The 15,099-nt window shown below is 38.8% G+C and overlaps 2 protein-coding genes across 3 annotated transcripts in view; one reads left to right on the forward strand and one right to left on the reverse strand.

Annotated features, from left to right (window-relative positions):
- Positions 1-314: 314 nt before the first annotated feature.
- ccni2 (cyclin I family, member 2) lies at positions 315-7,042 on the forward strand. The gene is made up of 5 exons (XM_061898622.1): positions 315-634; positions 4,174-4,333; positions 4,420-4,554; positions 6,224-6,298; positions 6,385-7,042. Exons 2-5 carry the CDS (start codon positions 4,220-4,222, stop codon positions 6,535-6,537), a joined length of 477 nt encoding a protein of 158 aa, XP_061754606.1. The 5' UTR covers positions 315-634; positions 4,174-4,219; the 3' UTR covers positions 6,538-7,042.
- Positions 6,343-15,099, reverse strand: part of septin8a (septin 8a) — a 68,471-nt gene continuing 59,714 nt past the window's right edge. The window contains exon 10 of one of the 2 annotated variants that reach the window (XM_061898620.1): positions 6,343-10,331. In XM_061898620.1, coding sequence (XP_061754604.1) covers positions 10,166-10,331 — 166 coding nt within the window. In that variant the 3' untranslated portion in view covers positions 6,343-10,165. Of the gene's footprint in view, positions 10,335-15,099 lie in introns of both variants that reach the window. The other variant, XM_061898619.1, reaches the window with a different exon arrangement.

Here is a 15,099-nt window from a genome sequence, read left to right on the forward strand (position 1 = left end):
GTATTTGATCTGACTTTAAATAAACTGTATGGTGAGTTTTGTACAGTAACAATGTTACAAAACACGACTGTTTATGCCTTGCCCTAGAAATGACGTAAGATCAGAAGTGGGTGTTCATACCGAAAGTTGGAGTCAGGTTTACGCAATAAACCTAAAGATAACATTTCATACTAACGTCACCTAATCTGATTTATTTCCCAAAGTGGACATGTTGAGGACAAACATCTTCCATTTGCACGGTGTGTACGACCATTTTGTGCGCGCGAGGCCCGTATGTTTGACCCACTAACATATTTTTCTCCCATGCGCCGTGACGTCACGAAGGGGGCGGAGCCTCTGGCATTCAAACACAGCCTGCCTTCACTTCTGTCTGTTTTCTTTTTTTTTATGCTTCCTGTCTTGTTTTTTTACCTCATTTTCTGCAGCCGTCTCGTTCCATCTCACGCCGTATTGTCTTCCAACCTACTTGTACATGCTGCAATGTGGCCGACTCACAACGTGACCTACGGATTTGTCTCCCCGGCGGCTTCTTTTTGTCATTTTGGGAGCGGTGGAATGATGTTTTTGGACTAAAAAAAAAGGCGTTTAAATGCACGCGCCTTCGAGGGATTATTCCACTTTTCAGCAAGAAAAGGTAAAATATGTTCGTCTGGTTGTTGGACAAATGTGCAGCAGCTGCAGCCTCTCCTCGGCCCGCCTTCATTCTTCACTGCTTTCGCTCGACAACAACAACAATAATATTAATAATAATAACAACGCACAATATTTTTTGTAACTTTGGCTACTTTTGAACAGGCTCAATGTCGCCTTTGGCTTGTCGAGCAGCAAAGTCTGAAAATGGCGATTAGTTGTTTTTCTTTTGTTAGCTCGCAAAGTAGCGTTTCCTGTATGTTGTCTTACTTCCTTAAAATTGTCATAGAACGCCACAAATAGCCTTTTTAAAGCGTTTAAAATCGTAAATATGTTAAGTAATTTCGGAAGTGTTATTAGTTTTAGTTGATAAAGTCCTCATTTGGCGCTTCTGGCAAGGTTCGGATTGAGGGGGGAAATATAGTCAACTCGTTGTGTGTACAAATATTTTAATATTGTTCAAAATGTTTAAAGCGTGATTGGGGAAAAACTACATTTGTTGTGATATGAAAATCATATTTCCCAGAAGAAAAAAAAATTATATATATATATATATAGATAGATATAAATAGGTGTGTGTGTGTGTGTGCTCCAGCGACCCCGAAAGAGTCAAGTAAAAATGTGTGTGTGTGTGTGTGTGTATATATATATATAAACATACACACTTTCTCTTGAGAGGTGACTTCGGCCATTCTTCCACATCAGCGAGGCAGGAAAAGTTGATTTGCACAAAGAGTGTAATCATATTTTTATTGACACGTAGTGGTGTCCAAACTACGGCCCAAAGGCCAAATGCAGCCTGCCGACGTCTTCAATTTGGCCCGCGAGGAGTTTTACCCACAGGAAGATTGCATCCAATTTGACAGTCCGACAAATTTTAATGCTGTCTATACAGTGGGGCAAAAAAGTATTTAGTCAGCCACCGATTGTGCAAGTTGTCCCACTTAAAATGATGACAGAGGTCTGTAATTTTCATCATAGGTACACTTCAACTGTGAGAGACAGAATGTGAAAAAAAAAATCCAGGAATTCACATTGTAGGAATTTTAAAGAATTTATTTGTAAAATATGGTGGAAAATAAGTATTTGGTCAACCATTCAAAGCTCTCACTGATGGAAGGAGGTTTTGGCTCAAAATCTCAGGATACATGGCCCCATTCATTTTTTCCTTAACACGGATCAATCGTCCTGTCCCCTTAGCAGAAAAACATGATGTTTCCACCCCCATACTTCACAGTAGGTGTGGTGTTCTTGGGATGCAACTCAGTAGTCTTCTTCCTCCAAACACGACGAGTTGAGTTTATACAAAAAGTTGTACTTTGGTTTCATCTGACCACATGACATTCTCCCAATCCTCTGCTGTATCATCCATGTATCCATTTTGGTATAAACTCAACTCGTCGTGTTTGGAGGAAGAAGAATACTGAGTTGCATCCCAGGAACACCATATCTACTGTGAAGCATGGGGGTGGAAACATCATGCTTTGGGGCTGTTTTTCTGCTAAGGGGACAGGACGATTGATCCGTGTTAAGGAAAGAATGAATGAGGCCATGTATCGTGAGATTTTGAGCCAAAACCTCCTTCCATCAGTGAGAGCTTTGAATGGTTGACCAAATACTTATTTTCCACCATAATTTACAAATAAATTCTTTAAAATTCCTACAATGTGAATTCCTGGATTTTTTTTTCACATTCTGTCTCACAGTTGAAGTGTACCTATGATGAAAATTACAGACCTCTGTCATTATTTTTAAGTGGGAGAACTTGCACAATCGGTGGCTGACTAAATACTTTTTTGCCCCACTGTGTGTGTGTGTGTGTGTGTGTGTGTGTGTGTGTGTGTGTGTGTGTGTGTGTGTGTGTGTGTGTGTGTGTGTGTGTGTGTGTGTGTGTGTGTGTGTGTGTGTGTGTGCGCGCGCGCGCGCGTGCGTGCGTGCGTGTGTGTGAATAGTCCGTTCCAGGGTCAAAATTGTTAAGATCATACTACTGTTGACCTTTTTGTAGAGTGATCGAAATGGATGGAATTTTAACCTTTTAAGTCAGGGGTGTTAAACGTATGGCCGGATTGGGCCCGTGTACACATTTTGAGTTTGCTCATTTTTAAATGAAAGAAACAGCTGTTTTAAATGTGTCCACTAGATGTTCCATTAGCAATTCTTTGTATCTTTGTAGATGATTGATTGACTTGATTGATTGAAACTTTTATTAGTAGATTGCATAGTACAGTACATATTACGTACAATTTACCACTAAATGGTATCACCCGAATAAGTTTTTCCAACTTGTTTAAGTCGGGGTCCACGTAAATCAGTTTATGGTAATGCCACATATGTACAAAATAAACCACATGATGTTAGTATATCAGTCGAGGTAAATGATCAAACTACATAAATACCATACTGTAATTTTATTTTGATATAATTTTTTTTATCTTGATAGATTGAAAATTAACACCAATGAGTTGACTAATGAACATTATTACATAAAGTATTCAGAAAATATAAATAACGGCAAAGTATATATACTATTAACGGGTAATTGTAAAAAAAAACAAAAAACATTATGATTTGTACAATTTCAGAATCTGCTTGTTCTATTTTTAAACAAAGTAAGCGATCCGTGGTTGTCTTTATTTTTAAGATATCGTGCCTTAATTTTATCGGTCCGGCTCCCTTGGGAGTAGATTTTTCTCCATGTGGCCCCCAATCTAAAATGAGTTTGACACCCCTATTTTAAGTAATCAAAGTGTAAAAATAAGTTAATCATTGTTGACATAGAAAGGGAAAAAAAGCAATACATCCCTGCATTTTGAACATATTAGATCCAAGTTTTCAAACTAGGGGCTCCATCTAGTGCAGGGGTAGGTGACTCGATTGATTGATTGATTGATCGATTGAAACTTTTATTAGTAGATTACACAGTACAGTACATATTCCGTACAATTGACCATTAAATGGTAACACCCGAATAAGTTTTTTAACTTGTTTAAGTCGAGGGTCACATTAATCAATTCATGGTAAAACGTTGAAAGAGCAATATTGGGCCCAAAAAAAAAAAATATATATATATATATATAAATATATATATATATATATATATATATATATATATATATATATATATATATGACTGAGGTGTGTGTGAACCTGCAAAATTAGCTAAAAACAAAAATAAGCTTGCATACCAACAATGACATGCTAACAGGTGTCATACGTCAAGTAATTGCCAAATTAGCAAAACAAAAAAGTTAGTATGCTAATATTAAAATGCTAACGATTGTGACGCGGGCTTTGTAAAAATTAGCTAGTTTGGACACTCCTGGTCTGAACGCTTCACTCGTGGTGCTGCTGTATGTTTGAAATGCTGCGTTTGGCCCGCGGACTAATGCCGCATTTTCACTTTGGCCCTCAGAGGCAAACAGAAAGTAAAATGTGTACCAAAATAGTTGCTACTTTTTTTGACTGGGACTTTACTTAGTATGCCAATAAAAATTGGTTGGCTGTTGACATGTGTTGCATTCAAGTGTTCATGACCTCCACCAGGCACACGGGCCCTTGTTGCCTTGTCGCGGCCTACAAGGTGCTGGCCATGAAGGGTCCGAGCTCTGCAGAGAACCGCCGCCTGCTCGGCCTGCTGGATTCGGCACTGGTGCGAGAGGCCCGCCTCTGGAAGGTCCCCGTCTCCAAAGGTGGATGCATTCAGGTGCGTGAGGCGTTGGAGTACCTGCTCAGGGAGATTGCATTACACTGAAGAAGTAGTCAAACCTCTCGTCTTCTTGGACTCCTCAGGGTGCTGACATCTCGTCGTCCCTACACCAAGACATGATCGTCTGGCTCAGGGACATGAACAGACGCTTCCAGTTCTGTCCAGAGACCTTCGCGCTGGGAGTGTGCGTCCTCAACAGGCTGCTGGCCACCGTCAAGGTACATACCAATATTTTGCTTGGTGTTAAAATACTTGGATTTTGGTAGACGTGCGATAAAATGTGACTATTTATTTACAAATTTGTTCAGACAAGTTTCATTCAAATATCAAATTGAATAATAAAGGAAACGGCAAAGAAAAATTTAATTGTGATTACATTTTAAATATTTAGTTTTTAAACAATTACTGTATAGAATACAGAGTTGTATCTAATTTAAGGAGAATCTTTAATATTTTAATTTTTTTCTTATGACTTTTTCCAATAGTGTCAAAAGAAAACTTACACTGTCAATTTTTAACCATTATATGGTAAATGTCAGGGATAAAATAAATAAAAACTATTCCGATTCTGATAGTAATCCTATAAGTTTCTGCATTTTCTTTAAACAAATGTGTGTCCGTATGTTTATTCAGTATACTATTATATATATACATACATACAGTACAGGCCCAAAGTTTGACACACCTCGTTTCAATGTGTTTTCTTTATTTTCATGACTATTTACATTGTAGATTGTAACTGTAGGCATCAAAACTATGACACCTGTGAAGTGAAAAACATTTCAGGTGACTACCTCTTGAAACTCTTCAAGAGAATGCCGTGAGTGTGCAAAACAGTAATCAGACTTAAGGGTGGCTATTTTAAAGACATTAGAATATAAAAAAAAATGTCAGTTATTTCATTTTTTGAGTTGAGTACATAACCCCACGTGTGTTCATTCATAGCTGTGATGCCTTTTAGAATAGAATAGACTTTATTGTCATTATATTTGCATATAACGAGATTAAAGACTCCAACTTAAGGTGCAGTTGTGGGAACAAATATGGGGTAAAATAAACAACACAAGAGGTAAAAGGAAAAACTAACAATTGAAATAAACAGACTACTATCCAATAAAAATAACAAGCAATCCTGCACAATACACAAAATACTGTACAATATACAGAACAAGACAAGAGTACCGAACTAATAAATAACTATCAGTGTCGGACGTATTGCACTCGAACGGTAGTATTGCACAGTAGGGTATTAGGGCAGGATATTGTACAGGGGTGAATGATTATTATTATAAGTTAGAGTTCAACATGGTGACAGCTTTTTGGGAAAAAAAGCTGTCTCTGAGCCTGTTTGTTCTGGCTCTGATGCACCTGTAGCGCCTGCCCGATGTTAGCAGGTGGAACAGGTGGTAGCCAGGGTGTGTGCTGTCTTTGGTGATGGTTTTTGCTTTTTTAAGGCAACGGGAGTTATGTAAATCCTTCAGGGAGGGCAGGGGGCAGCCGATGATTTAGTGACACTGTGTGTGAGCGCGTAATTAGCTGTTATTTTAGCTTTTTTTTTTTTTTTTAAACAAAAATACTTAAACTTTTATGTGTAAATTTTGAAGTAATATAAAATATTTGAGCTATATTCAAAGGAATGTTAAAATGTTCTTTTTATGATGTCCCACACGGCTCATTACCAGATGCATTTTTCACTTATTTGCATATTATACACTATAGCAATATCAAACATTTGTATTCTTTTTTTTTTAAATTGCCAATTGTATAGAAAACAGAGATTTTTGTTTCAAATGAATGCTTAAAGTCATAGCCCTCAATGGTTTAAGCAAATGTTCCATGAAAATAAATGATACCTAATTTAAAAATATTTTTTTATCTTTTCTTTAGGCCCAACCAAAATATCTCAAATGTATCGCTTTGACCTCCCTGGTGCTGGCAGCCAAAATCAACGAGGAAGACAAGGTAATGATCTTGTTTGTGAACAAAGAAAAACACCCAGGTCAGCGTTATTTGAAAACAACACTTTTATTGGCTGGCTTTGGAAACAGGTGGTGGGTTCAGTTAGCGGTCTGGTTTCCGCGAGCGGGTGCAACTTTTCAGCGGCGGAGATTGTTCGCATGGAGCGGATCATTCTGGACAAGCTGCAGTGGGACTTGTACACGGCCACGCCCATCGACTTCATTCACATCGTAAGTCGGTGAAGTCGCTCAAACAAGGGATTGTTCTCTGCAGCCAAAATGGCAGCTGTTGCATAACTTTTGACTGACCTGTCCAAACCTCATCAAAGCAAAACCAACTTTGTTTGCCAGAGTTTTCCTCCCTGACAATCGCGTCAGACGTCGCTTGATCAGATTTACCTGGTCGGGAAATGCGCTCGGCCGCTCTGTGTAATCTCGCCGTGCATCCTCGCTTATTCCACCAACATCCTTTCCCTTCCGTAAAGATCAGCGCCAGGGTGCTGGTCGTTCTTAAAGCCACAACCCGTAAAAATGACCCTTTTTCCCGTTTCCTGGATTGGACTAATGCCCCTTTTCCACTGCACGGTACCTACTCGCTTCTGCTGCCTTTCCATTACCAAAAGTGGGCACTGTCCAGTAGGCTGGTGTGATATATACCAGTGACTCTCAAACTAATCTCGTGGTACACCAAATAATCGCATAAATATTCAAACAGTGTTACTGTTCAAACTGTGTAATGTTACGGTGGCCTGAAAATATTAAATATACCTGTTCACTAAAACCTCCTGCCTTGTTAGTGATGAATACATGGGCCTACTACGCTAGTGTATCTTAATTTTATAAAAAGCCAAGTGTTTTTTGAAGTGAAAAGTTTGACAAGCTTTGATATAAATAATATCAATTAGGCTGACAATAGAGCTTTTGATACTGTCGTTATACTTTGACGATGCATGTTGATGACACATTCTGCTTGTGTCCCGCAAATTTGACAAGCCAGCAAAAGTGGCTCTAATGTCCCTCCTCAGTGTGAAGCCGCTTCAAAGTAACTAATCTTCACCTCTGGGGCGGTGGACAAAATATGTGTCTTACAAGTAGTGATGGGTAAATGACAAAGTGAGTGCATGGCACACTCACAAGCTGTATTGACACTGCACTGACATTGTTAGTTTCATGACGTCAATCTGCTGGAGGGACGTTATTACAAGTACAATTAATAGGTAACATTTTTCATGAATAACTGTGCAGAAAGGCGCAACTTTGTACAACGAGCCAAATGTTGAACAGGAAAATATTTACCGTATTTTGCACTGTAAGATCTAAATAATGCCACACTTAAGATATTTTTTTCCTTTTTCTTAGTTTCATTTAGATCGATGATGGAAACTAAAACCAACACTAATCCTCCGACTTCATTTAGCCGAAAGAAGTGCTTCTTGATTACCACAGTGTAGTGCTTCACAGCCAAATGACACAGCAGTTGTATTGGGCCTAAGTTTTTTTTTTTTTTTTAAGTGACACTCACAACCAGGCAATATCACTCGTGTTTCATAAGGCATTGATGTTTCAGTATCATTTGACCCATCATCACTACTTGCACGCACTATTATCACTGGAGGACAAAGACTGGCTAAGCATGCTACAATACACGCCGTAGAAGGCTACATGAAGGCATAGCTAAACGTTAACATAGAGCTCTTTGATTGATTGATACTTTTATTAGTAGAGTGCCCAGTACAGTAAATATTCCGTCCAATTGACCACTAAATGGTAACACCCGAATAAGTTTTTCAACTTGTTTTAAGTCGGGGTCCGCATTAATCAATTCTTGAGTGTAAACAAAGGTGGGCGGTTCGATACAAATAGACAGTAATGATAGAGTATAGTGTCAGTATATTGTCAATACCAGTGATTAGATCGATATTTTTTATTATCACAAAACCGTTGTCGTTGTTTAAAAACTCAAGAGTATGTTTTTCTTTTTTTTATTAATTTTGCACCATTGTCTTTATTAAATTTTGCACGTAACTGAATGAAAATTCAATCACATAATTTTCTTGAAAATTTCAAGCAAAAATATAAGTACTTGGTATCGGATCGATACACACATTTGTAGTATCGCCCAAACGTAATATAAAGTAGCAAGACAGAAGGTGGTTAGTAGAACATAAAGTAATCCGATATCAAGTACAAACCCTGTTTCCATATGAGTTGGGAAATTGTGTTAGATGTAAATATAAACGGAAAGCAAAGATTTGCAAATCCTTTTCAACCCATATTCAATTGAATGCACTACAAAGACAAGATATTTGATGTTCAAACTCATAAACTTTATTTTTTTTTGCAAATAATTAACTTAGAATTTCATGGCTGAAACACGTGCCAAAGTAGTTGGGAAAGAGCATGTTCACCACTGTGTTACATCACTTTTTCTTTTAACAACACAATAAATGTTTGGGAACTGAGGAAACTAATTGTTGTTGTTCCCAATTAGCTTGCACACCTGTGGGATGTTCCAAATAAGTGTTTGATGAACATTCCTCAACTTTATCAGTATTTATTGCCACCTTTCCCAACTTCTTTGTCGCGTGTTGCTGGCATCAAATTCTAAAGTTAATGATTATTAGCAACAACAAAAAATGTTTATCAGTTTTAACTTCAAATATGTTGTCTTTGCAGCATATTCAATTGAATATGGGTTGAAAATGATTTGAAAATCATTGTATTCCGTTTATATTTACATCTAACACAATTTCCCAACTCATATGAAAACGGGGTTTGTAGTATAATAGTTTTGACAAAATAACATGAAGTGATGCAATGTGTTACCTCAGACGTCAGCAGCTAAATTTGTAACCAGTTTTGAAATGGTCCTAATGTCATTTATACACCAAATAACATTTCATGTTATGCATTGTCATCGCAGGAGGTTACAATATATATCGCAATTTGGATTTTAGGCCGTATCGCCCATCTGTCCTGTGTGCCGCTACTACAGGGTGCACAGCTAAAAATGACAGAAGTAAACACGAATGGCTAATGTTATCTTCCCCATAAATTCCACTTTGATGCCCTCAGTCTCCTCTTGGATAACCCCGAGCTCATTGTCGTCCATTGTTTGTTAGTTTTTTTGTATTGTTGGCAAAACACGAGGCGTTCCTGTGCAGAGGAAAAGCAGCATGGGCATGTCACTAACGTACTGCCCCCAACACCTAAGTATTACAAAGGCTTTCATATAAAGAGATGCAATATAACAGTTAAAAAAATAATAATAATAATAAAAAATAAAGACATTTTCTTTTTTCTTATATATAATAAATATCTTCAAATAAATACTTTGGACTGATTCTTTTTTTTTTCCCTCATTTTTTTTGTCTCAGACACGTCACCATGACAACAATAATACGCTTTACCATCCCAGCCATCTTTTGAAGGCAGATGTCGTCCAAAAAAATATTTTTTTCCGAACAAAGCACTAAAATTCCACGTGTGACGTGACCGTGGCTCGTTGTTGCTACAAACACAAACAAAGCAACTCCTTAAGATGTTTGATGAAGGTGGTGTTTGTCCACCAAAATATCCAGACTCGTGATTTTTGTTACTTCTCGGGTGTGTAGTGATGGTTCCTGCCGACAAAAGGGGAGCACAGAAAAGCACTGCACGTACGATACGATACTAACATGGTGCTGATTTGTAGTCGGGCCTAAAGCTGTGATGTTGACAAATCGGGGGCTGACAAAGACAACAACAATGACATCATGCGCTAACATTTCTGCTTCCTCCTGTCCTAGTTCCATGCCTTGCTGGTCTGCAACCACCCTCACCTCCTTCCGTCCGCCGGCCTAGGCCGGGACCCCGCACTCAACCCCGGCCGTCAGAAGAGGCCTCCGGGCTTCCAGGCGGCGTTGTGGACCAGGCAGGTACAGCACTGTATGGCCTGCCACCAGCTTTGGCAGTTCAAGGGCTCCACGTTGGCCTTGGCCATCATCACCTTGGAGTTGGAGGCGCTCACGGCCGACTGGTTCTCCGTCTTTACGGACCTGCTGAAGACAGCCCAAGTAAGGAAAATCGCCTTCAAGGCAGCTTTGGGCCCCGTTTCCACCAAGCAGCACACTTCAGTTCAGTCCCTAGTTTTAACCTCAAGGGTAGTAAGACAACCTTTTAAGGCCACATTCTTTTATACTCCCCAGTCTCAACATTGCTGCAGAGAAACACCTCCTTCATTGTTGTATTTTGTGTGGCCTTGAGGGCGGGGCTACAGTAGGTGCCAGTTGACACCTTTTCAGTCCCTGAATTGCCTTTCCTTGGTTTCGTACATTGTCCAAAGTTGGATGTGGTTTAAGGCTGTTTCTCTGATGGTGATATGTCCTTAGACTACGGAGTACACCTCAGAAGGCCGCAGACCCTTAACCGGGACTTTCTACTTGGTAGTAATGCAGAGGTGTAAGGTTGGCAAACGTGACCAAGAAATCCCATTGAGTAAAGTTTGATGGTGCCTGTGCAGATGAGACCTCAGTAGACTATTGAGGCTTGGTCTTCTAAAGGTTGCAGTCACTGAACAGGGACTCCTTTGTTTTGTAACGGGAGCACTCGCTTTCTCAGAAGGGTTCAGGTGGAAATAATCAACCAGGAAATCCCCTCAAGGCTCTGCTGTCCCATTTCCAATCAGGATTGTTGACCATGTAGGTCCTTTGGAAGGTTGCGTTACCTGACTTGGGACTCCTGTTGGTAATGTTAGAACTCACTTTCCCATTTAATCATGTGTCGTCCAAAGGTGTTTCCTCCTCAGACTACTTTGTACGGGTCTTTTTGAAGGTTCCCGTCTCTTTTGTTTTGTTGGTTTGGAGCACCAAAAAAAGGGGTTGGCATTAACTCCTGACAACCAGTGTCCTCTGAAGTGCACATTTGGGTTTTGCGTAACACGGCTATTTGTTACCGAAAACAAAAGTCCACTTCAGGAGATTATGAAAACACTACACTGGTTGTTACAACTTTTAGAGGTGCCTCTGAAGTCATCACTAATAGATGGTGTAGGCTGGGTCCTCTGATGGCTCTAATCACTTTCCAACAGTAGGGAGAACTGCTTCAATGCCCTGTTGCCTCTGAATAGGAGGGTTATTTTTTTCTCAGAAATGTTTGATCAAAAATGTCCACTGCTGAGGACTTTGGTTCCTCGGATGTTATAGGCCGGGGGGGCCACTGAGCGCCACAGACTAACAATTTAAAGGATATGGGGCTATTTTGGTAGTTTTCACATTCAAAACCAATAAAATATATTAATTTCCAAATAAATAGGACTTTGGAATTTTGGCAGAAATTGAGAATGCTAAAGAACCAAAGACAAACTGAAATGCTGACAGTTAGCATGCTGGCCAAATGGAATCAACAAAAAATATGAGCTAAAAAGCATGCAAACAGCAGCATGCATACAGTTAACATTAGTGAAATACCAAAATATGACAATGAGCTCTATACTTCCTGGATTAGCTATAAAAAAAATCTGGCATGCTTAAATTCTAACTGTAGCATGCGTCACAAAGTATCAAAATACATTACTCGGAGGTGTCTACCTGAAACGTGTTTAAAATGATAGCGTGCTAACTCCAGCATGCATCAAGTAGCACATTATGACTGAGGTGTATAGCAGAAAAAAAGCAAGCACACTAATGTTGGCATGCTAACAGGTATCATTCGTCAACTAAATATTTGACGCAGAGATGTACACCTGCTAGGATGCTAATTTTAGATTGCTAACTATTGTTCCTTTGGCCCCCAGGCTGCACTTCTGACACTACAGTTACAGACCATTGAAGGTTCATGCTAGCTGTAGCAGCTTTATGTCGTGGAAACAAGTCAAATCCAGGTTTCTTGTTTCAAAAAGTACGATGAGAACTAAACTGATTTGTGGTGCTCGGTGGAAACATGTTGGTTCCCCGATGACTTGACACATCTTGGTTATGAAGTTGGCGTACTTTACCTGCTTTGGTGATCAGCGTCCTACAGCTGTCCTTAAGAGTCTGTGACTGAGGCTACTTTAAGACTAGAAAGTTAACATGTGTGGATGGAATTCTATCCTTAAAGGTGGACAGCGCCAAGTTCATCCGCTGCAAAGAGATGGTGGACGAGCACCTCCAAAGCCTGGAGTTCTCGCTGCCCACCAACGCCGTCTACATCTTCGACAGCGCTTACATCTACCAGGGGGAAGCGGAGAAAGAAGAAAGAACCCGGAAAACCAGGAAGGTTCACACCAGGGACCAGCTCGGGGACCCGGATGAGTATTACGATGCTTTTGGGCGTTTGTACGATGAAGGAGTTAACGCTGAAGGCGGCAAAGTCAATTTTCCAGCGGACAGCGTCTCGCCGTGTCCGCCTTTGCACCCCGCCTGTTAACTCGCGACGTTTGGAGTCCAAGCATACTGTCATTTTGTTTGTTTATTTTAGGGTCCACGTTTTGTACCACGTCAAATAATGAACCAAGGTCCAAGAAAGGTCGGTGTTTGTTTTGGTCAGTGAATTTTAGTCTCATGAGAAGGAATTGTGGAAAGAAACCTGAATAGTTAGTTTGAATTTTAGTTCAAAACACAAAAAATACAACTGAAAAACAGTGTTCTTGTGTGTCGAAAAGCAACAACTAGATAAAAAAAAAAAGGAAGATTATTTTATTTCATTTAGCGAAAATGAAAATCATTCATCAGTACATTTTTTTTCCCTCCAGGTCAGTCCGTGGTCTTGTCTTCAAATTAGTTCGGAATAATTTGGATTAATCATATTATTACTTGCTTGCATAATTTTTAAATTAATTTTAAAGAACCCAATATTTTGACACCACTTTTTTTTTTACTGTATGCCATACAGCAATTCTATTTGTTCAAAACTTGCATGATTAATCTGCATACATACATGATTAATGCAATATTTATTTGTGATCAATCACATTAAATTTGAAAGCCCTACTTTAAATAGCAACTTCCGTTGTCGGAACTTTTTTTTTATTTAACTATTTTTGGACAAACTGATTTTAATTTTTGTTATATGAAAAAAATGTCTAAGATCTATTTATTGATAAAGAACGCTTTTATTTTATGTTTTTTTTCGAGCAGCACTCTTGAAAAAACAATTCAGCGACCAAGGCATACACTAACCAACAAATCAGTTACATTAAAAAAAGATTTTTGCACATCGTAGTTTCAAAATAAGACATTTGACAGCTTTACACTTATAGTTACTGTTTCTCTCTGCACTTCACTTCCTTGTGAAATATTGTTCTGATTCAATGAGTTGACTGAACAGAGGGTCCATTTAAATTCAATTACTTATTTCTACCTTTTTTATTTAACTGAGTTTTTTTTATCCTAAACAACAGTTTGTTGTGTTTAAACTTAAGAGGTGTTTTTGAGGTCAGCAATGGCTTATTTTGTTTGTGAGGAGCTCAGGTTTAACCCCCAGAGCTAAGGCCAGCACTTTTAAGATGAAGACTTATGTTTTATTAAAATAAAATGTTTTTATTTAAATCACATTTTATTTGTATTTACTATTTTAAGAATAGCTAATTTTATGATTATATGCTGCAGGTGATCACTCTTTTTGGCTGTAAAATAAATTTACTTTTGCGCATATAAATCTCTCAACACAATACTTTAATTGCAGTCTTCTAATGTGGTAATTGTTGATTTAATTAAGACCCTACAGCATAATCATAACAGCCACACTAATCTTTTTTTTTATTTAGGGATGGCTGGCAGTATCCTATCTCGTCATTGTGTTACCTTACATTATATGATTCTATTGTTTACTGATGATTTCATTCATTCTTATTAATGTGAAATTGCAACGAGTCATCCGTTGGAAACATGTTCCTCACATCCTGCAGGCAGCTACTGTATCTTTAGGTCTACATCACAAAAATAAAACAATGACCTCAAGAGTTTGTGTATTGTTTTTTGTTTAAGTTCTCAACATGGGGCTTTAAAGGGGTCATGGGAGTTTTTAATTCCACAGTTCAATTCTAAAAACCAAGAAAAGTTATAAAATGCTTAAAAACCTTTAACAAATTAATGTCCATGATGTAAAAAAGAAAACTTTTTTTTAATTTTTTTTTTTACAAATACTCTGCAGTTGAGTGCATCCACTGTCCTTTGTATATTTTGAATAAACTGGGCATACCATTAGGTACACTTAAATTATCTGACAGCATAACATATTTTGTACATTGAATAACTGGTAAACAAAATATTACAATTAAATGCATAGAACTAATTCATTTAAATAATGTATTTGTTAACTAGCACTGTAATTATGCACGAAACTAGTTAATTGTAATTAACTAGAATTTAAAATTAATACATTAACCAGCCACATGCTTTTTTTTAAATTACCTGCATTATAAAACTAAAGTAGATAAAATATCTATCCATCCATCTTCTTCCGCTTACCCGAGGTCGGGTGGTGGGGGCAGCAGCCTAAACAGGGAAGCCCAGACTTCCCTCTCCCCAGCCACTTTGTGTAGCTCTTCCCAGGGGATCCCGAGGCGTTCCCAGGCCAGCCGGGAGACAAAGTCTTCCCAACGTGTCCTGGGTCTTCCCCGTGGACTCCTACCGGTTGGACGTGCCCTAAACACCTCCCTAGGGAGGCGTTCATCTGGCTCCTCTCGATGTGGAGGAGCAGCGGCTTTACTTTGAGTTCCTCCCGGATGGCAGAGCTTCTCACTCTATCTCTAAGGGAGAGCCCCACTACCCGGCAGAGGAAACTAATTTTGGCCGCTTGTACCCGTGATCTTATCCTTTCGGCCATGACCCAAAGCTCATGAGC

This window comes from Nerophis ophidion, linkage group LG04 (genome assembly GCF_033978795.1).
Source record: "Nerophis ophidion isolate RoL-2023_Sa linkage group LG04, RoL_Noph_v1.0, whole genome shotgun sequence".
Taxonomy (NCBI): Eukaryota; Metazoa; Chordata; class Actinopteri; order Syngnathiformes; family Syngnathidae; genus Nerophis; species Nerophis ophidion.

What these genes read in the sequence shown, in the direction of transcription:
- ccni2 (XM_061898622.1), top strand. Translation starts at nt 4,220, where the DNA reads ATGAAGGGTCCGAGCTCTGCAGAGAACCGCCGCCTGCTCGGCCTGCTG. An exon ending in CCAAAGGTGGATGCATTCAG is followed by an intron (nt 4,334 to 4,419) that starts GTGCGTGAGGCG and finishes TGGACTCCTCAG; the next exon opens with GGTGCTGACATCTCGTCGTC. An exon ending in AAATCAACGAGGAAGACAAG is followed by an intron (nt 6,299 to 6,384) that starts GTAATGATCTTG and finishes CTTTGGAAACAG; the next exon opens with GTGGTGGGTTCAGTTAGCGG.